General features: G+C 31.5%; 2 protein-coding genes across 3 annotated transcripts in view; one reads left to right on the forward strand and one right to left on the reverse strand.

The window, feature by feature from the left end:
• Positions 1-23,971, forward strand: part of LOC108742732 (histone-lysine N-methyltransferase setd3) — an 82,149-nt gene that overhangs the window by 48,443 nt on the left and 9,735 nt on the right. Inside the window, exons 2-4 of one of the 2 annotated variants that reach the window (XM_025974285.1) lie at positions 1,395-2,276; positions 22,252-22,363; positions 22,563-22,690. In XM_025974285.1, coding sequence (XP_025830070.1) covers positions 1,528-2,276; positions 22,252-22,363; positions 22,563-22,690 — 989 coding nt within the window. In that variant the 5' untranslated portion in view covers positions 1,395-1,527. Of the gene's footprint in view, positions 1-901; positions 2,277-22,251; positions 22,364-22,562; positions 22,691-23,971 lie in introns of those variants that run through there. The other variant, XM_018478033.1, reaches the window with a different exon arrangement.
• LOC108742731 lies at positions 3,071-16,817 on the reverse strand. Its single transcript, XM_018478032.2, has 2 exons — positions 16,039-16,817; positions 3,071-5,243 (listed from the first exon to the last, which is right to left on the reverse strand). The coding sequence occupies exons 1-2, from the start codon at positions 16,168-16,170 to the stop codon at positions 3,237-3,239; spliced, it is 2,139 nt and encodes a 712-aa protein (XP_018333534.1). The 5' UTR covers positions 16,171-16,817; the 3' UTR covers positions 3,071-3,236.

Raw genomic sequence — 23,971 nt, forward strand, 5'->3', positions numbered from 1 at the left:
TCTTGGGGACTTAATTAATAGCAAAAGATCTATTTAGATATTTGGACATATTTTTGGCGTTTTCCTGCAAATTGTAAAAATAATGCAATAACTTTACAACGTAGATTTTCAAAAATATGTTCCCTATTTTTATGTGATTATGATGACAGTTTATTACAATTTGGTTAATCGAAACATTCAGGAATATATAATTATGTTTCAAATAGGAATCAATACGTAGTAAACAATATCAATGTATTTATTGACGTTGATGTAAAATAACAAAGGAAGATGTTTTGAACATGTTCAATACGTTAGTTTTCTGCAATGTTACAAAGTGAAAAGAAGACATCAAATAATGTTGTAAAAGATGAAAAAATCTTTTTTAGAAATATTTAACCTGTAAATATTGTAATATGGCAAAAAGTTATCGCAATGCATTCTATAAGACGTTAGAAATTATTTATATCGTTCTATTAATGTGTTATTACAGTTTATAATAAAATTCATGTAACTTGTAATATAAGCATCCCTTTGAGACTGTGAGTTATCAGCTATCCAATCTCTTTAAATAGTTGCACATAGTTTAGTAGATAATCACCGATAGCACTACCTTAGACTAATGATACTACCCTAGTCTAAGGACACTGCAAAGTTATTGTAATGCTCTCTCTATGTCAGCATTGAACCATATAGAATTATATTGCTTCACTGCGGAAACCATGCTGCGATGATTATTAGATTATTTACTCGAGAATGAGCAAACCTAATCTTATTTGACTTTGACAGCAAATTAGACGTAAATGCAGAACCACCAATTTATGCTAATAATGAAATATAACTTTTTCTTTGCAACAGCGTCTTGACCTGTATACGGAATTATCTTTCACAGGATAGTGAATGAGCTAAATCTTATACCTAATATAGGAATATTTACTTCTAAATAGAAAGTAGTGATGTTGTAAAATCAGGATTTTTGATGAGAATAGCATCTGATAATTGGGAAAAACATTTAAAGTGTTAAATAATTTTCTGGCAAATCGTTTGTTCCAGTAAAAGGAGAAAACAAAAGTCAAATAACTATGAAAACCGCAAAAAGTTCTAAAATCAATAAAGCTTGTGGCAAACCCTTAAAGTGTATATATTTATTAGAGTAGATTACTTTACTAATGACATTTAATTACTGTGTATGCGCCTCACTTAAAGATTTTAATTGATTACCCACGTAAATAGTAATGCTGTTTAAAATCAGTTGCAATGGTTAAATTACGTCATGTGTTAACCAACGCGGAATTGAATACAAATTCTTGAAGCCACACACTGTCAGCTACCAGAATTAAATACTCTATCTAACAGATTCCTTCTAAACTTGCGGACGTTTCGAGCAGGCTTCATTCTATTAAAATCTATTTTAGTCACGGAGCATGGCATTTTGGCAACGTATTTTTGTATTTAGTGGTTTCAAGTAACAGTAAAAATTGAGCACGTGGACTTATCTGTTAAATATTCTGCAACTTACACAAGACAAGTAAAAAATTTGTAATAATAATGGGACGGAGAAAACAAAAAGATTTAAGAAATGGAATTAACAGTGCATCAATAAAATCGTCAGAAGAATCGAAATTGACGACATTAGTGGATAATCTTCTTAGAGTGACCACAGCACCGATACAACCGAATGTAAACAAAGCACTTGATCTGCAAATTCAAATAGCAGAAATTGTTAAAGAAATACAAGCACTTGAGAACTCCAGAGACAAGATTACTTCTCCGAGCTTCCGAAGCGATGGCGCTACGATCCATCAATTCTTAAATTGGCTGAATGAAAATGGCGCTGAATTTGAAGGGATCGAAATAGCTAATTTTCCGGGTTACGAGTTGGGTCTTCAAGCTAAGAAGGATTTGAACGAATCTTCTCTCATAATATCAGTTCCTCGCAAAATAATGCTTACTACAGAATCAGTAAGTGGAACTCCTTTGGGAAGTATCATACAAAAGGATGCCCTCTTGAATAATATGTCTAACGTTGCTTTAACGTTAGTTTTATTGTTTGAAAAGTTTAAAGATGACTCATTTTGGAAGCCTTACATTGATGTTTTACCAGTTAATTATTCAACAGTCTTATATTTTACATACGACGAATTAAAAGAACTCAAAGGGTCTTCAGTCCTGGAAACTGCTCTGAAACAAATAAGAAACATATGCAGGCAGTATGCTTATTTACACAAGATGATATGGACTTCGGAAAATCCTTCGTGCAAACTGCTGAAGAAATATTTTACTTTTAATCAATACAGGTTAGTAACTTACAGGCAATTATAATTAATTAATGAAATATAAACAGAGAATAGACTAGTTATAAATTTACAATTAAGGCAGTTACATACCACATTAGTTACTCATATAATTTTAGGACTACATTCAGTATAATTTTTATTGATGCTGAAAAAGAAACACAAACTAATCGTAATTTTTAACGTATTCTTAAAATAAAAAAAATCACTATAGTCTGTTCACGCTTTCGACCTGCTAGTCTGTTAGGTGTTCAATGTTGTCATGTTTATACAGAGATAACACAGTGATAAGTTGTTGACTGAATGTCACGGGCTGCTAAATAATCTATATGAAAAAATAAACTAATTTCGAGTTCAACTTTTATCTTTTAGATACACTGCTGTATAAATGTCAGACATACTTACCTTTTTTTTAATAGAACACAAACCCAAAATTCCACAAAAAAAAACGTTTAATGAATCTAAATACGTTTTGACACTTAAGGTATCGACCACAGGTTTAGAAAACCGTTCTAGGCTTTTTAAACGTATTTACCTATGTGGAATTTTTAGTTTTACTGTTTTATTTGATTCAATTTCACAGAACTCCTTTTGACTTTCTTGTAATGTCTTTTTTGATTGTCTTGATGAAAAACCATAGCAAATAATATACATAAAATATATAAAATGAAAATAGTACTAATTTTCACAAACTACTCGCCTCAAAAGGACAAAATTTAGTGAAATAATTGTTGCAGAGATAAACAATAAAGTTAATAACTTCCATTTTACGGTGTAATTCTGAGTAAAAGTATAAGAAAAGACAAAATTTCACCTTTATTTACAGAAATAGTAACAACATTGTCTATAAACAAACATAAAACTTACGACTTACTTTAAAGTGTATCATTGTATACGTAATGGTTGAATATAAATAAAATATTGCACGTAAAAAAATCACAACCCCTGTCTTCTCAGCTTAATTTAATAACATGCCACAGACTCGTACGGCTTTCGGTCTTCATTTTCTGGCACTTGTTTTATAAAACTAACAGGATCTCGCACTTTCTTTGGTGGAAACTTTTCCGGCACGGAAAGTGTGAACGTCTTTCTAAGACTACCTCCCAAGATGGGATATTTACTTTTGTACTCTGAAAAATGGTTCAGTAAGGACCGTCTATTTTTCTTACGTCTTGATAACTTAAACACAAACAAGATCGTCAGAAACACAAACAGTGAAACTCCTACTACGGAAAGACTAGCTAAAATGGCCGAAGCGATTCCATTTTGAACCGTATTTGAATCGTTTCTTTTTTCTGCAGGACCTTCATCAAATTCCATTTGTAACTGGTCGTTAAATGCATCCGAAAGTTTATCTCCTAAATCATCTATTCGGCGTACATCATTTTCTAAAATATCTTCGATCTTCTTCGATATAAGAAGACTATCGTTTTCAATGTCCCCAATTGCATCTGCTTTAGACAAAATGTTCGTCCACAATATTTTGTTATTTTCAACTTCCTGTGAAGATGAAATGTTTTTATTGATTCGTATCATTGGAAATGTCGTTGTTGTATAACTATCTGCTGTATTTACTTCTTTCTCAAAACTAGATAGTACTATTGCAGTACTATTCTGAAGGGACATTTCGGTTTCATCTTCGAGGGCTTTTGGTTTTCTTTTAGCTAATGTTAAAGACCCCCGCTTTGCAGATGTCCGGATATGCCCTATAAAAGGTTCTTTAGGTGGTTCTGGTTCTTTATTTTGATTATGAAACAGATCAGCCAGATGTTTCTTGCTAGATCCTCTTTCTCTCATTTCTATCAGTTCGTCAAGTGTAATGTTTTTCAATTCTAAAATTCGTGATAGTCTTCTGTTGCCTTCCGGATCTTTCATCATTTCCATTATCTCTTCTTTTGCGCTGAAAGGTCGTAATTTTTGTGGCAGTTCTGTATCAGTTTCTTTCGTATCGTCTTTTATTTTTGCTAAATTGTTTACATTTAAAGACATTCTAACTGGCCCTTCATCATAAAGGTCTTTGCTGGCGGTGGTTGTTTTCTGCACTTGGTGTTGGTCATTACTATTGCCCACTATGGTACCTTTAAATTTCTTTTTTATGTAATTATTCGAATCTGAATTTGTTTTCTGAGCGTTGGTTACGTACGGTATAACAGTAGTTGTGTTAAGGATTTCGTGTTTTTGTTCGGTAATGTGCAAATATAGTTCCGTTGTACTTTTTTGGCCAAACCTATGTAGTTTCTTTCTTTCATGTAGGCTGTCAATATTTTCAGCTTTCTTTTTTGTTAGTTCTGTGTGATTCCAAGAAAAATCGTCTCTTACTGGGTTCTTATATTCCTTAACGGGCTGGCCGTCTATTGTAGATGAATCTGTTAAAGCAGAAATTGCCTGTTCCTTGCCCATAAGAAGGTCAGTGAGCGACAGATTTTTCTTTTGTAACACTTCACTAACAGATCCAGTCTTCTTAAGTATGTTTTTGATATCTGGTGCACCTTTTCGTCTTTTTTTTATTTTGTCATCCTCTTCAAGCGCAGTAAACGGATCTCTGACCTTTTCATAGAATTTTGGGGAGGGGCTTGTTAACTTAACGTCTAAAGCATCATCTGGACCAAAACGTTCAAACGATAGATCATCTTTCTTTCTTGAAGCGTCCTCGCTGCTGCCACTTTCGAATGTAGGACTAGTTCTTCTTCGATGGTGAGGTTGGTCCATCATTTCTTCACTTATATTTATCCAGGAGTCGTCTATTTCATCCAAACGATGGGGTCTAACTTTTCGACGAATGGGTTCAATGGTCATGAGTGAATCAAAGTCTAACTCTTGTGCTTGTTCGTTTTGTGGACGTCGTTTCCTTTTGCGGATTCTTCTTCGTCGTTTTATAATTCTAGGGCTTGTATTTTCTTCTAGTGGTGACGTTTCTTCATTCCATTCTGGGAAAAAATGAGGTTTGTCTTCTTCAACTGCTCGCCATTCCTGAAATTACAGTTTGGCATTAATAGCTGTTATTCCCACTATTCTCAAGTTATTATTCAGTAATTTTTTGATATCTAATATCTACTATCTTAAAATGTTAATCATCTTCCTTCGAATCCATTAGAAAACAATTTGATGAAGTGCAATTTTCACCATTTAAACTTAACGATTAAACGTAAATATCTTTACAATTAGAACCAACAAAATTAAAAATAATGGTGCTTCTTGTTGTTTTGGAAACTAATGACATATGTCTAACATGTATATCTGATTTCTTGTTCCGATTACACTTGCTTGGTTTAAAGGTAAATGAAAAATGAACTTTGTAAGCAGATACACTGTCAAGGTAGTTTTTAAGGTCATAAAATTGAAAATCCGGGAATCCGTTTTAATTACAATACCTAAATCTTGTCTTAGAAAGTGCTTTATTTGAACTAGTTAGTTGTAAACGTGTGGCAGATGTTGTCTCGAATATTATATGGGAAAATACGTGAAATTCGATTTCACTTTAGCAAATTTTTTGTGTCATTGCTTTCATGAGCATGTCTTCGACATAAAAACAGTACACGCGAGAGTTTACAAATACGCGCTCATTATCATTATATCGTATTCATCTTTTGGTTTTTACCAAGTAGGTATATATATTAGCCTTAATTTGTGGACTTTCGTAAAAGAATTTGCTAAAAGATTAACTATATAATTACCAACAATTTTCCTTTTTTTATTTAACATTAATCATTCATTGTATATAATCAAAGTCAATAGAGGCAATTTTTTTTTTAATTTCTAAAAGAAATCAGTGGCGTAGGGTGAATTTTTGCCACCGATGATTTTCCAGATCTATTACAAAAAGATATCCGACCAGGAAGTTAATAAATTCTAGTAGTCGCTCTATCCATGACAGCCGCGTGGGTTGGCGCTTGTGTACAGAAGTTTTGTATGATACAAGATTTGTAAATTACAACAAAAACATTAATTTCAATTCAAAAAGTGTTAATAAAATACTTAGGAACAAACGTAAAATTATGTGTATTTGCGATGGTTTTATACATAACTTACTTTATTTACATATACACAATTCAGAATAGCAAGAGGATTTTGAGGATTCATCTCAGGATTTGTAAAGGATTGTAATTATTTCGGTCCTTCAAACAGATTAGATCATCACTATCCCGACCTTCAGTATTTTTATTGTTGAATTCATTTCATACCTTCACAATGTTTTAAAGTTTCAATATCTCAGGATTCTGAATTATTTTGCTCATGATATTTATGAGATTTAATATTATGTAGTGCTAAATGTAAATATAAAAAAAAGTATCTTTTTTATAATATATAGACGAAATCTATAATCCATTAGACAGTTACTGTTTCTACTTTTTGGTATATGTTTTTTTGCGATTGATTTCAACTGTTATTGTGCTATAAGAGCTTGGGTTATAATAACGACCTTCGTCGCTATCAAAGTAAACCGTTGGGGTTCGACTATTAGATTTTGTTGTATTTACTAAGAAAAAATGTCGTACAAGACATTTTTTTTTCAAAGATTTTTTCCATACAAAAATCTTGGTATTTTTGCGAACCCAAACGGTAATGTACAAATTATTAAAAATTGGTACAAATGCCAAGAAATTGGGATATTTAACATTACTGTGTGGCGGACCTGTCTCATAGCGAAGAAAACATATTTTACTGCCCCCCACGTTTACGTCGCCCGAGGCCCATAACTCCCCCTTGCCCCCCACGCTACGTCACTGAAAGAAACCACACCGACGTTTCGCATTGAGTATAAACTTTGCCGTATAGTCCATCCGGTGAAACGTCGGTCGGGTTTATTAAAATAATAAAATAACCCTATTGACTTTGATTTTACACAATTACGAAATTAACGGATGAAATGGAGAATATTGATCATTAATTCCCTTTTAATAAATTGTTTAAATTTTAAAGTAATTGGAATCGGTATGATGTGAAATTTTCCTTTTCAAACGTCACACATCCGATAAAATAATTCTGCCAGGGTTCTAATAAACATGCAAACAATTTCTTTTTTTCTTCATAATTGCAGTTTGTCTATTCAAATGTGGCTTTTGAATACGTTAAATATACATAAATGCATTGCGAAAACATACGTAAAGTTAGCTGACGTGTATTAAGCATACGAACGTGACTTTTCTCGTAAAATTATAATACGTAGTACAGGATTGTCAACAATACTGCACTTTTTTAAAATTTTGCTATTAACGAGTAACGCACAGGGTAGTTTTTATACATCCGAACGTGACAAAACGGTTGCACATTACAGTGCCTACTGTTTGGTTTTATTCGTCAATAAGTTTCCCAGATTCAACAATAGTTTATTTTTATAATGGAATAATCCACAAGAAACTCTGATATGTATCAGCTTGTTTGGGTGTCAGATTAATAAACAATATAGCTACCTATACGTTTGATCTAGGTTTTTAATGATCACATATTCTTAATTTATGGAATAGTTCTTCAAAAATTAATTCAATAGCTGATATTGATACTGCATTAAAGGCTGGTCAAAGTAGGAAGATTTTTAATCGTAAATCCTAATCCCAGAACTAGGATTATATATTGTAGGTACATGTCAAATATTAACTTCCATACCAGTTTCTCGTTAATCTGTGAACCAGAATTTTTATCGAAAGATAGTTTTTAAAAAACATACAAAGATACAAATTGGTGTTCGTTTGTTAGGTTTTTCAGAAAATAAAATGCCCTGAAATGACATTTTTTAATTTTGCATTACATATATTATTTACTCTCTCAACAATCCTAAGAAATATGCGTTATAATGTGCTTAAAAAGTGGCCGTAATCCCGATTTCGATAGAAGAATGTTTCCGAGAAATTCAATTTCAAGTAATTTTAGGAGTTTTGGAAAAAAATAATTAGATATAGAAAAAGTAGTGACGAGTAGATGAGTGGGAAGATTGAAGGGGTAGAGTGGATAAAACATTTGAAAATGATAATGGAAGAGAATGAGGAGAGTGTGATAGGAGATTTTGAGATAAGGGATGGAGTGCAGTCAGGTAAAAGAGGAGGAGGATTTAGAAAGGGATGAAGATGTGGGAAGAAGCAAGAAAAAGAGGTTAGGGAGACTGAGAGAGGTGGGGTATAAGGAAGAAAATATGGAGGAAGAATAAGAATGAAAATTAGGACAAAAAGTAGATATGATAGAGAGAGGGAGGGAGCTTTGAAGGTTTTAATAGTGAGGAATAGATGCAGAGAAATAATAAGAGAGGATTTAGAAAAATAGAGGTCTAGATAAGTAGTGAGGGTAAAGGATATAGTATCAGGACGACTAGGTGGCAAGATATTCAGAAAGAGAGAGGAAAATAAGTGTAATGGCAAGATATAGAACAGAGAATGAGTGTAGAGGATGGATATACTGGAAAAAAGAAGAAGGCGATGTAGGATATCTAAAAGGGAGGAAGAGAGCTTGAAGCAAGTGTTAAGAGGATGTGAGAATGATGGGACGTGGGAAGGAGGATGAGGACGGGCTGAGCCATCTAAAGAGAATTTTAAGGAATAGGAGGGTAAAACAGAAGATAAGATAAGGATTAGGTGAAAAAAAAGGCTAAAATAGGATTAACGGTTTGTTTATTTGGTAATAGGATTAGCACTTAGAATATAAGATAGATAAAGAAATTTATCCAGTCGCACTTGAAATAAAAACATTGTAATTAAAAATCGAGGATTTACGTTTTTTAGTGAGAAATATTAAAATTGTCAAAATCAATGCTATATTCGAATTCAGTATGCTAGAGTTAAACAGACAGAATCAAGTATTATCTGATTAAAATTGAAGAAACAGTTTTCAATACTGGTTAACATTGTTGTCCTCTGACGAGAAACCTAATTAATTAATGGAAAAACGTCCCATTGCAATAATTTTCAAGGATATCCCCACTACAAATTTCTACAATAACATCAGCTGGTCATTTCGAAGGACTTTGTGCTAGTGATTTTTCTTTTAATTAATAATGTAACATTAGAAGAATGTAAAAAGTGTAGGTATGTTCTTTTCAGACTTTATGAACACATAGACAGATTAGTCACGAGTAAGCGATTGTGCATTAGGGGTGCCTTAATAATATCTTGTACCACCTGAAATATTTGCCAGGATCATCGCTGCTAACATTAATTTCATTTATTTTTAGTCCTTGTTTTATCGCTCAGAATAAAGTTCTAGTTTTGTGCTCTTTTCATTAATTTCAATTCAAAAAGTGTTAATATACTTAGGAACAAACGTAAAATTGTATATTTGCGATGGTCGTACATAACTTACTATATTTACGTACACAATCCATGGCAGCCGCGTGGGTTGTCGCTTGTGTACAGAAGTTTTGTATGAAACAAGATTTGTAAATTACAACAAAAACATTAATTTCAATTCAAAAAGTGTTAATACTTCATTTACATTTACACAATTCAGAATAGCAAGAGGATTTTGAGGATTTATCTCAGGATTTGTAAAGGATTGTAATTATTTCGGTCCTTCAAACAGATTAGATCATCACTATCCCTATCTTCAGTATTTTTATTGTTGAATTCATTCCATACGTTTACAATGTTTTAAAGTTTCAATATCTCAGGATTCAGTTTGCTAATGATATTTATGAGATTCAATATTATGTAGTGCTAAATGTAAATAGAATATAAAAAGTATCTTTTTCATAATATACAGGCGAAATCGATAATCCATCAGACAGTTCCTGTTTCTACTTTTTGGTATATGTTTTTCTTTGCGATTGATTTCAACTGTTATTGTGCTATAAGAGCTTGCGTTACTATCATAAAGTAAACCGTTGGGGTTCGACCATCAGATTTTGTTGTATTTACTAAGAAAAAATGCCGTACAAGACATTTTTTTTTAAAGATTTTTTCCATACAAAAATCCTTGTCCTTGTTTTGTCGCTCTAAATAAAGCTCTCTGGTTAATAATAATTATTAAATCAATTATTGAACATTGAAAGATAAAAATTTTGTTTGTTGTAATTGCTATTTATTTTTGCCAGCCACAGGATATGTTTTAGAATTCTTAATGCTATATTACAACAGTACCATGATAAAAAGGTGTGAAGTGTATGGTTGAAGGTACCTAAAGCATGTCCAATGCGTTTTCGTTCTCATTTTCTTTGTATTTTTTTTTTTTGATAAATAAAATAACGGTTAGTCAAGGTACCGTAGTCTGGCACTTATACGATTGGTATAACTGACAATTATTGGCTTACTTTTCTTATTGGCAAGTTACATAATTAATTAGTTTAAGTAGCGCATGATAATCATTCTTTCTTCTTTCCGCCTGTTTAAAATGTTTTCGTTCGTTGTTTTCGATCTATCTTCCGCAATAATACCATATTTGAATGAATGTGTAATGTCGGAATGTTCAGGTACGCTTTAGGAGAATTTTTTAAGGAAAAAGACGCGCAACTTAAAATAAATATACATAGCCTACGTGTACGTTGGGTTAGGATAATTGCTGATACATAATGGTGTTACTGGATAAATGCTGCAAAAAGTAGTAATTTATAGTAATGTTGTATCCATGTTTAGTAAAGAAGGTTAATTGGTGAAACATTAAGGAAGTAACGTCTTTTAATTTATTTTAAATTTTTGATATTTTTGTGTCGAATTGCGTCAAAGTTCAGGCAGCAAACAACATTACCCTGTCCTATTTAAAAGTGGTCTAATCCAGTGTGGACTAAATAGCATAGTACTTATATATCTTTTGGAAGGCACCAAAAATATAAATGTGATAACTACATATGTATTCATGTAGGTTGTAGGTACAGTATATTTTTCACTTATATATGTTCTTTAAGTTGAGAAAGATCAGGTCTTAGCAACTGTCCCTGGAGTTTACCAAATATATTTTTCAATTATTGCTTTGTGTGTTTACTGGACAAGGAACAGTATTGGGATCCGTCAAATGGGAAGAGCCTAAAAGTATGGCGCCGATTAGGGAAAATTTATCGTAGTTCCTATAGTGTACCGTGCAATTTCCAAGTTTTTAAATTACGATAAAATGATAAGTATTGACACAATATGTGATTGGGCTGACACAAAGCCTCGGAAAGGAAATTTCGTTGAAGGTGAGCGTGTTTTTAATGCCAATCACATTATAAAATTCGGAAATAACAAATCCGGAAGCTAGCCTTCAAATTCCGTCAAGTTTACTGCCTACTTTTTACAAACTTCGGATTTAAAAAGTGATTCACGTTATATAATTGGTGAGGTGATTCTGGGTGATTTAAGCAATATCATATCAATGACTTGCACGTGCAAAGCCGATTTAAGAGAACGTTGCAAACACATTATTGCAACTTTGTTGTATTGCAGCAGGTAGGTTCTTAACCTCAAAATACTTATATCGTATCATTAGAATTGTGTTAAATCAATTACACAGGAATAAATAATTTCTCACTTTATAATTTTAGTATGATTCTAGTTTTAAATATTAAGGTTATGGCTGATGGTAAATACTTGCTGAAATATAATCATGTGCATTAAAATGACGTGAACAAATTTTTATTCCGGAATTCACTTCTTTGATACCTACTGCTTTCATCCAAGCTTCTATTAGTTTACTTTTTTCTCTAATTTTCCGAATATATTTTTTACATATATAAAACGGTTAGTTTTTATTGGAAAGTAGTTAATGTAGGTGAAGAGTGAAGATCTATGTCTGAAGTGCTATTGCAGCTTTTCACTGAACATATTAACTTTTTATTTGATTTAACTTTAGAAGAAAACTTCGTCGACTCCATCATCAAAAAATTTTTTACTTTTTTAACGTGTTTTATTATTTTAATAAACAATTTTACAATTTGCGTGCACAGTTCCTATGTAAACTTTTCCCTCATTCGAGTTATAAATTTTGCCACCAGATGGTGTATGCCCATTTGACGGATCCCAATAGACCTCGAATGATTTTTCAAATACTCACTATCAAAAAAGTAATGTAAATAATTTAAAAACACCTACGTATTTCTTAAATAAGTGGTGCTTTTTTCTATTTGTTTATTGATAACTGCTAACTACGTTATTAAAAGTGAATATAAACAGTTCTTATTATTGTAAGGGAATTAAAAGGCTTTTTCTCGAGTGATAGCAGACATGCATATTGTGATTCCATTCATTTTCTTTACTCTGTTTGTATCACGTATCAGAGATAAAGATTTCCTGTGGTAAAGACCTCTGTGTGTACCTACTTATTGTAACATGAAAGCATTCAGTTTACACAACAATACAATTTTTAACTTGAACTATTATATCGTATAGGCAAATATGCATATCGTTTGTTACACATACGTAATAACGTAGAAGAAGATTAAATTTGTATCATGTAGTACGTACAAATTAAATACCTATATCACTTTACATTTGATAACTAAACCAGGTTTTTTGTTTGCAAGATAAATTACCTTTTTCGGTTAATTTAACCTGTAATGACGGCTTATCTAATTACTTTAAACCACGTATAATTAACAAATCAAAAAAGCGCATATTTTTGAAAAGTAGTTTGTAGATTACCTACTGAGGAAAAACAATAGACATTTACCGTACTCTATACAGTGCATATTACATATGTATAGTGTTAATGGGGGTTATTATACAGATAATATTCAAAACATTTCGATTTTTGGTAATTTCAAATAGAGATTGGTTCCGAAAACCAAACGTCTGGGTTTTGTTGTCGCAATTCGAAGGTTCTTTTCTGTTAAAAAACAATTAAATTCCACTTGACATAATTCTTTAGGCCTTTAGGGATTCAAAATTTGCCGAAGCATAGAAAGGAAATTGTTATTCCATAAAAATACAAAGAAATCTTTTTTTATGACACTGTGGTCGTAGGCAGAATCGTAGTGTTTAGCAAGAAGCAACGTGTGTGATTCTAGTCGTTTATATGTGCGAAGAAAGTTAATAATTAGGATGTTTGTATAATTAACTACAGCTGTCTTCATCAGGGTACGAAACTACCATAACTCTATGCTATGTTTAGGTAATAAAAATATAAGGTACGAAACGAGAACAAAGCGTTTCAAATGATTTGAGGTCTTCCACTTCAACAAAAAATTGTCAGAACACTATAAAATTATAGGGAATTTACGTTTGAAAACGGATAATCTCCGCTTTCTTCGTTTAGTAAACCGTGTATGGTGTGTACAACACAACATATTCATCTAGTCCATCTTTGTTAGATGTCTATGTGTTTTTTGTAGTTTTAAATGCATCATTTATAAACCTAAACGAATAAATTAACATTAAATTATAATGTTAGGAAAATTAAAAATTAGTTATTAGAGATGTTAATTTTACATAAAAAAATAGAGAAGTAATCTGAAAACAAATATTTTTTGTCAAATGCAACTGAACCATTGATAGATTATAGATGTATCAGAATAATGATTGGAAAATGATAATCTGTATGTTAAAGGTACCTACTTCATTTTCATTTAATCGTTTAAGTGTTGTATAACAGATCATTTTAAAGTTCATCCTCATTAAAGAAAGTAAGGAAAGGAGTACATAGCACGACGTGAAAGTGGTTGTGGTATTTTGAAATTAAATTGTTTGTTAAGTAATGAAACAATTTTCTTCAGATTTCAAGGGCACAGGCGTATAATGGAGTTTATGAGGCCCAAAATTTTAATTGAATTAAGAAATGATTGCGACTATTGTAGAAACACAAACTGAATAAACCATTAAAAATTTTACTAGCTTAATTTAGGTTGTATTACTTACTACGAAAAACCATCGACATTATTAAATGTGAGAATTAAAATTTAGCTAGACATGCGTTGATGATGTAAATAATTACGAGGAGGTAATGAATGATAATTGAGACCGACGCTAATTAAATAACCTGTTTAATTAATTATAAATTACAGCACTGACCTATAGTGTTGTTACTTATAACAGAAATTCGGTAATTCAGAAAATTTTGGTTTTATTGTTTATTACGACCATAATGCAGACATTAATTTACAATTGCTTTAATTAAAATATCGTATAGTTTAGTAATCCATGAGTTTTTGATGCGATTAAAAGGGGCACCATTATGGATTTCCATACCTCGGAAATCATAATTACTTTTTTACGTGTAGGTATTTCGATACACAGAAAAAGTACAATCTCATTAGCTCTCAATCACTCGGTAATAGCCCTGTACTTTAAGAGTTTATTTTCAAAAATGAAAAACAGGCGAAAGCATCGTCATGTTCATCAAATGAGAGGTCTTTTTAAGTACTTAGGGGAATAAAAAATTATATTATAATTAGGGTTGCCAACATTTCTTCGGCGAAATATAGCATTTTTCAAACTAAGATACAAAAAATATAGCAGACTTCAAAAAAATATAGTATTTTATGGAAAAAGTGCAAAAATTGACAATGATATTAGTTATTTATTTTTATTGAAACTATATTTTTTGCTACGTTTTTTAACAAATTTTTGTCTATAATTACAGTGTCATAAGTTTTATTATATTCATTTTTTAAATAAATGTAAACCAAAAGCTCATTTTGAATAATATACTATTTCTGTTTCTTTCTTATCGCCATTTCGAATTCATAACTGAAAATGTGAATGCGAGACCAGGAACCTCCCCTATTTTAAATTTAAATATTGGAATTTGTATAACTAATTGTTTTCACCAAAATCAAAGCATTTATTAAAATAGTATAAACATCAATATCAATAAATACCAAAAGATTCTTGTAAATTTCATAACTGTGTGTGGGACTAAATTAAAAGCGGGGGTGAGGGGTGGTGGTGTTCCTTTTTCTCTTTGATCTGGGCAGAGCTCAGAAGAAGACGTAATGACGACCCTGGTATTTGATAATATAATATAAAAGCACCTACCAAAAAGGGAATTACTAACTACTACTTTAGTACGTTTTTCCCAGTGTTTGGAAATTATATTAAGAATAATACAGAAACAGCAATAATGTAAAAAGTAGATTAACTTGGCGACAAATACCAAAAAGAATGTGAGTAATGTGCTAAGAATGTAGAAAACTTCACAGTCCTAATGAGCAAAAGAAAATAATTCCACAAGCATCGTTTTATTCAGCAACGAGAGTCAATTTTATGGATTATTATTGGGACTTTTGTTTTAGAAACGTATGTATGTACCTACCTATGATTTATAGACGGTAACTTTATTAGAATGATACCAGACGTAACAATTAGCATGAAGCCGTTTCAATGCTACCGGTTGGTATTTAAAATTAATTTACTGAAAACAATGCACCGCTTTTGTAGACTCGTAGTTTAATTAATGAATTAAATGACTGAACAATACAATTACACAGTGACCCAATAAATATATTATTTTGGGGGAAAAAAACAATTCCGGTCGTTAATATGTTCGCTTAAAGAGAAAGGTATGAATTGTTATAATTTTGCATGTTCAATACCTATATGCAATTACTAGTAACCAGGTAAACATCTAAATTAAGTGTTATTCAAGGATACCGCGATGCAAACTGCAGTAAGCAAACACCTTACTACTATTTCTTCGTAATATTTAAAACAATTTTACAAATTCGAACTTTTGTGCGTGCTTTGTTGAGCTTTATTTAATTTTTTTCATTTAAATACACCCACTGAATTAAAATCAGGATAAGATTTATTAATAATAATATTATTTTTTGTTACGACGAATATTTTTCTTTAGGGCTAGGTAGGGTACATCAAAAAGATGATCAGGAATCAGTGACATGAAATATTATTAGGTGTGTAAGCAAAAGAGTTCTTACCTGTTTTAAAGCTCTTGATTGAGATTCTGTCAACTGTACGTATAAATTGTCCGAGTCTACCTTTTCTTCACTTACAACTAAACGCAATGTCATTAAAAGAATAATAACTTTTTGGAAACACACCATTGTCATACGGTAACCGTCAAGGGGCAAAATGACGTGTTTTTCTTTGGAAACTTCTCATATTTGCCGGGAATCACCCTTCTTCCAACTGAACTACATCACGCTTCGAGCAAGTAGCATCGACATGTGCTATGTTTAAGCGCGTTTCTTCGTAAGTCACCTTTCACCACAGTTGTTGTTGGTACTGGTGCCAATGGAGGGGATCGAAGAAGGACCATTTATAAATTTCTTTAGAATTTAACCGACTTCTGACCAGGCCTTTGTACAATACGTGAGCTTTCTCTCACATCTTGCAGAAAGACACAAAGAATCGTTAAAAGTTGTTTTGTTGTCGTCTGGTAACGCGACTGCTTCACTTACTTCAGACTTCAGAGCAAGTAGCACGAAAATCGACTTTTAACGGCGAAATAAAAAGTTTTATGGACAAACGGCTGCACTGTACTTCACGTCTTTTTCTAATTGTTTTTCGAACGTAAAACATATGCTTGTTTTGGTAATGAAGAACATTCGTTTATAATCGATGTTTATAGCACCAACCGTCTATTGTTTTAATTTTTAAACAGAGCCTACCTTTCTAACAAGTTCATGACATAAATGACACATATCTATCCGATGAAAACTTATATTGAATGTTTGTTTACGTCATCGACACAATACTGGATCCACTTGTAATACACATACTAATTGTTAGTATCATATAAACTACCCTCTAGAATTATAGGTTGCAGTGTCTTAAATGTAGTCAGGAGTCAACTCATAACTAGAGAACGAGCATCATTCATACATAACGTTATTATGAGAGACGTACTTAGGACAGTAAGTTATTATTTATAGAAATTGAAGTGCGTCTCATGCTTTCGAGTTTTCATGTAGGCCGCATCAATTACGCCTTTGTTGGCTTCATAATTAGCTCATTTGTTAAAGTTATTTTAGTTAGGTCAAGTTAGTAATAATTTGATACGTCTGAAATTTCATTTGGTCAGTGTTAGTCATTGAAAATGGACGTTTGAACTTTAAATTTATTGTTATAATAGACAAAACGTGAAACTATGTATGGTATATTAATTTGTAATTAACTACGTTCTTATGATTTCATTTTCCAGATAAGCCATCATGAAATCACATTCTTTTAAAACGAACACCTGATACATCCTCTTCAAAGAAATATTACCGTTTTCTAATTTCAGATATGCTTGTTCAAATTCATTAAAATATACTCACAAATATTCCATTTTGCACCCCTATAAAAATTCCAATCTTTTACCTGACATTTATTATAGTTCTCGGGTATTTGAAAGCTTTTAATATTTTTTTATATCCACTTGTAAAACTAAAGTAATCTTTATACAAAGGCCTTCAAAGTACGAGCATCTCGTCCTACTCATGAAAATTTTTTTAAGAAAATTAACCTTTTAAAAACTTCACCATTGATAAATCAATTCAAAGAATCAACTTATAAAATAACATACAAGAAGGAAGTGACGAAACTGGCACCTATTATTAAATAGTTCTGATAAGAAGTTAAGTAGTTCAAGTAGTTACTTAAGAATTTATGCAGTCAAATACAAGTAATAGGTAATGGTAACAACTATAAATTTACTTAACATAATTCGATAATAATTTTAATACCTGTGCTCTTCTATAATACCTAACATTTTTGTTTGATATTTTACGAAAGTATATTCTTTCAAATTTACTTTTGTAATTAGTTACAAATTTCGTCCCCAATAATTACGATAGTTATGGACATTTGATAAAGCCAGAGGCGTTGCATGGAGGGGGAGCATTCGGGACCATGGGTCCCGGGTGGCGCAAAAGTAGGGGCGGCAAAAATATTTTTTTGGGTATTACATAAAATCAGGTCCGCCTCGTAGTAATGTTAGATGCTCCAATTTCTTAGTATTGGTACCAATTTTTAATAATTTGTGTCATATAACAAGCATTACTGTTTAGGTTCCTAAAAATTCCAAGATTTATTGTGTTGTTAAAAATCTGTGAAAAGCATCTGTCCTGTATCTATATGTAAAAATGGCATTTTTTCATAGCTAATATAACAGAAGCTGATAGTCGAATGGTCAAACCCTAACGGTTCACTTTATGATAGGGACGAAGGCCGTTGTAGAATAGGTACCTTCGATTACAATGGCTGAAATCGTAAGAATCGTAGAAGAACATACCAAAAGCAGAAACACGAATCGTCTGCTGCACTGTAGATTTCGACTTAGTATTAGAAGCAAGACACTTTTCTATATTCTATTTCATTTAGCACTCCATAATATAAAACTGAAATTAATTGTTTTATTGAAATTTTGTATAACGTAAACTAAACTTTAGTAATTTTAACCTCCATATTAGCAAAAGTTACGTTTTAACGTAACCATAAAAGCGAGTGAACATTATCAGTTATTTTAGGGAATCCCTGAACATGCGTTTTGTTTTCGAACATAGACAAGTATTATTGCAGAACAATTATAAAAATACATAAATAAATATTATTAACATAATCACAAACCAGACCCCCGTCCCTGTATCATAAAAAAATAACAAAGAAAATAGGAAGGGCAGCAAATTTAGACTTCATCCCGGGTGGCAAAAATTACTATTAATTATTATACACATTATGAATTACAATCAAGAACGCTTTTTGAAAGCTATTTTTAATTTTCAATTCTCAAATGAATTACTTACTCAATATAGTTACTATGGTTTTTTGAAATCTGTTACATTTTTTTATTGAGTTTTTCTTGCTTTAAGATAATTTGACATTTTAGGATTGTAGGTTTACTGTTTTACTTAGTTTACCAATCTTTATGTGGAGTTAAAACACCCATATCTATACCATAAAATAAATATCTACTTAAGTAAAGTTACAAAAAATTCTTACACGTGTTGAGCTTTCTTTATTGTATGGAGTTTATAGTTCTCTTAACATGAAAAGAAATGAAATTGTGCGGTAAAGTTTTTTAAAAATATTTTGTATTTATTTAATTCATCGAATACTTCTAGTCACGCGAAAACGCTTTCGCTATTGACCTTCATAAGGACCTACCTGACAAGATATTGAATATGGTAATATAATCAGTTTTTCTTCTACAAGGTGAAAGTGACAATGTTCTTCTTCAATTTTTTATGCGAACTACCTTATACAAAAGATGTCGCAGCAGAAACTATTTAATTTCTTTTTATTTCCTCGTTGGTCAATGTCAATTTTCATTGTTAAAAATGTTGTTGGAAAGTTGATTTACCATTTCATTAATAGTTAAATATCTAATCCAGATAAGGCTTATTATAGATACATTCGTGCATTATTATTGTTCTCAAATTTCTCATTGAAAATTCCTAATTTTTGTTTTAATACTTTAGCCCATAAATAAATATTTAATATTAATTAGTTGAATTCGGAGGAGATTTAAGGGGTAATAATAAATATTGTTACATATATTTATTCCAAAAATAAGAATTCGAAAGGTGTAATCTTTTTTAATGCGTGTTCAGATTGTAAATTCAGCAATCAAATAAAATGAGCTTAGACGAATCATTGATCCGTCCAGCCCGTAACATTGCATTGGAGTTAAGGAAAGCTACATTCTTGCGGCCTATAACGCCACAAGAATACCTAACAACTGAGCAAGTATTTTAGTTTGCTCATGATACAACCTGCAATGGCACAGTGATAAATTGTATGGATACCGTTGCAAAATTCACTGCTTTAATGAACAATGCATTTTCGCGGTTACTTACCATTTTTCTAAAGGACAGTAATGCAATTTATTTAGTATACTTCATTATCTCTAGCGATGTGCCCCTTCCAATGTCTTGGATGCGCGCTGGCAAAATCGTAGGTAGGGAGAAAAAAGCTCATTATACTCTCGACTTTTGTTCATTACACATACTTTTTCATACAGTACCTGCCAAAAGTTTTGTTCAATCATGAATAGTAGTGCGAGTCGAAGACAAGCGTTAAAGCCTTTAATATGTCATCAAACATAAATAAACATCTCGTTGATATTTTCTGTAGTAATTGGTACCAATAACAGCACATTTGAGCAATGCAATTGTAGTGGATAAAATGGTCAATTTTTCTGTGCAGTACTGTACGGATTATACGCTCCTCATCGGTTAAGAGTTTGGCCGAGAGTTGTCTCCTTCCTTTTCTGGCCTAGTGCTGTTTTTTTCTACTTTGCGCCGGTGAAACTGAAGGTCACATCGCTACAGAAAGTAAACGAAGTATAGTACTTGTTATTATTGATAAAAAGAATTATTCCGATACCGTACCCATGTAAATGGTGAATTATTGTGTAATTCACTTTCCAGCTTTCTACAATTCTTTAAGAAATCTATTAATATGAGGGAAGTTGGCTGTATTAGTACAATGCTTAAAGAAAGCTATTTAATTCCTTGAGCGTAGAACATCGAAACCAACAGTCTGAATACAAACTATTAAAAAGTTTGGGTCTGATGGTGCAGAATTTTTGAAAGTGTTATAATAATGAAACTGAAATTGCAGAATTAAAGAGTAACAGTTTTAAAATTTAAAATTCAAACAAAACCTCGTTCAACGTAGTAATGATTCTTGATACTGATTAGCATACTTTCCAAAAGTTAGACTCAAACATTTTAACATATATGAAAATACATATGTCTGTTCTCTTTTTATTTGTATGAGGAGTAAATATATTACCGAAAACGTACGCCAATACCATCCCTCCCTTTATGTATAAAATTACTGAAAAGTAGTGGCAGAAAAAAATCACGGGAAATATTGTATTTTGTTATATCTGGTTAAGTTTTACTTTTCTTTTATTTACGAACGGGAGTATGACCCATGAATTTTTTCTGCCACTATTTTTCCCAGAAGTTGGAGTATTTTGAGTATATTACACCGTCAAAACCGAGCGATTACGTCGACATTTCCCCCCTCCCCCATATCACGAAATCGGCCTAGATTTCGCTTATAGGTGTACTATATAAGAAAAAGTGCTCTAAATTACATAAAAAATGATGTACCAGCAGAGAAGTGATTTATTTGAAATACTTGCATTTAAGATGTAATTACAAAATAAAAATACCTATTTTTATCTAACCTTTAAATTCTTTTTTGAGGAAGGCATTTTGTCTTATTTAAAATACTTTTTTATTTGTAAGATGCAAAATACATTTTTGCCTTTAAAAGTTTCGCTAGTATCACCGATCAAACATTATATAAAATAATGAATGAATGTTGCTCACATTGAGTATTGAAGGTATTAGAAGCTTAAAAAGGGCATAAAGAGACATTCCATGAATGCCTTCTAATTCATTAACGGAAGAGAGCCCAAAAATTCTAAACTCCTTGGAAATGGATAATCTGAAATATTGGATCGATATTGTTTTCCGAATTCAATTTCATGGTCCATGGAATTTTTAAGTTCCAATTTGATATTAGCACCTGCTAAATCACCATTTATTGTTCCTTTAGCATGGAACTTCGAAATTTTATGAATTAAGACAAAACAGACCGCAAAACAATATCGAATTGATATACGCAAACTGTGTAAAATTGAAAACTACAAGATAGATACATATAATCCAAAATTCTTAGAAAACTATTCGAAAAACTTCACTTATTAGATGAACCCAAAGCCAAAGAAACTATGGATTCCATTTCTTTCTCTTATTACAATGTGTAAAAGATCAGAAACAAAATGGGGTTGTAAATATTTTGAGATAAAATGATTGATATTGATTTTACATCTATAAAATTATTTACAACCCTATTTTGACTCTGATCTTTCACGTTAAGCAAACTGGTTTGGCATCATTGTCTTTTTTCCAATTAAAACGGGTCACAAAGGCAAATAAGAAAGCATATAGAAGAATTATTTGTTGCCGAACTAAAGTAATTATAACATAAAGATAGAAAAACTATCAATAATTAGTTAACTTACAATCCATTTTTTAGTCATTAAGAGTTAATTTTATTATTGTTTTTGTATTCCCATGGTAAACTGTCTTAATTAGTAAATAATCGTAGTACCTATAACCGAAAGTAAAATAACACCAGATAATAAATTAATAATAAGTTGTTGTGAAGTGTTGTTGCATTTTTAGATGGGCTGCATCCACAGTGATGACTCGCCAAAATACTGTACCTTCTGAAGACGGAAATTATCTTAGTGCTCTTATCCCACTGTGGGATTTATGTAATCATATGAACGGAAGTGTAAGTAATGTTTGATAAAATGAAATGCTTATTCAAAATTTACATTTAATTTGAAAAGCGATGTTATTTGAGCATTTGAGAATTCGCAAAGTTTGCAATAGATATTTGTTATTTGGGTGGATAAAACAAAAATAACATAACAAGCTTCCATCCTGAATAAATATATGTATTCGTACATACATCTATTTGTGTTAAACAGATAACGACAGATTACAATCCAGAACTTCGACGTAGCGAGTGTTTCGCTCTTAAAGATTTTAAGCAAAATGACCAAATATTCATTTTTTATGGGGCCCGAAATAATGCCGATCTTTTTATTCATAATGGGTAAGAAATCCAATATAAACTAATTAACATTTCCATTTATGAGAAGTAAACTCCGTTACCGACTACGCCAGTTGACAACTACCTAATAATAAAATTAAACTGCTTTCTTTTGAACACACTTTTCCTCTCGAGGCCTCAAGCTTTTTTATTTACTTATACGTTTTAAAAAGATGGGAAAGCTAAGCATTTCTTTTGCTGAATAATCGAGAGCTACAGATCAAAATTGACGGTTCATTGATATTCAATATCACAATTAAGGCTATGTGATTATTAATTTAACAATCGTTTATGGATTTTAAGAAAAAAATCGAAAGCAAATCAAAAAAGTAACCGAAATAATCGAATTACGGGAACATATTATTCATTTGGATGAAGTATTACAACACATAAATAAACATTTCCATAATATAAAAAACGGACAGACAGACACACGAGTGTTCATATAAGGGTTCCGATTTTTATTCGGATGTACAGTACCCAGTGGCGGATTATCCGTAAGGCAAACTAGGCACATGCTTAAGGGCGCAAAGTTAAAAAGGGACGCACGCGGAAGTTTTTTAAACTAAAAGTACCTAGTTACAAAGAATAATACTTTTTATAGAGTTGTAGAGCTTCTATGAAGCGCCCCGTGCCTTAATAGTTTCGAAAATATATAACCGCCAGAGGGGCGCTTATGAAGTGTTAACCTAGGGCGCTCTCGACATTTAATCCGCCTCTAACGGTACCCTAAAAATAACAGTCGTTGCTGTTCATATTTATTAGTTGCGATTAATTGATTGGTTGATTAATCGGTTGTTTGCTTAAACATTTATTTGATTATTCAGTTAATTGGTTATTCCTGAAAATATGCAGCACATCATGAGGTCAATAAATACTATCTATACTAAAAAAAAAAGTATACGGTTTGAGAGAAAGTTTGAAATTTGACCAAAAACTTTAAATAAAGTAAGAAATAACGAATAATATAATAAAAAAATATTTAGTTTCAATCTCTATTAATAATGAGCGTAATTTTTTTTAATATTTTTAAACAATAATTAAAACTTTGAAATTGCATTTATTTCAAACAATTATAAATATTATCAAGTAAAAACGAGATTTTCAGCTAATTTTTCATTTTTTCCTCGATAACCATTTAGTGAATTTGAATAACCTTACGCTAAAGTGATTCTCCAGAGTTCAAGTTACTTATTATAAAAGTTTGAAATTTCTGGTAGCTTTTTTTCTGTTAATAAAAATAAATTTAATCTGTTCGGTTAACGAATCTCCATAAAATGACGT

Source organism: Agrilus planipennis, unplaced genomic scaffold (genome assembly GCF_000699045.2).
Source record: "Agrilus planipennis isolate EAB-ADULT unplaced genomic scaffold, Apla_2.0 scaffold109, whole genome shotgun sequence".
Lineage (NCBI taxonomy): Eukaryota > Metazoa > Arthropoda > Insecta > Coleoptera > Buprestidae > Agrilus > Agrilus planipennis.

What these genes read in the sequence shown, in the direction of transcription:
- LOC108742731 (XM_018478032.2), bottom strand. Translation starts at nt 16,170, where the DNA reads ATGACAATGGTGTGTTTCCAAAAAGTTATTATTCTTTTAATGACATTG. An exon ending in AATCAAGAGCTTTAAAACAG is followed by an intron (nt 5,244 to 16,038) that starts GTAAGAACTCTT and finishes CTGTAATTTCAG; the next exon opens with GAATGGCGAGCAGTTGAAGA.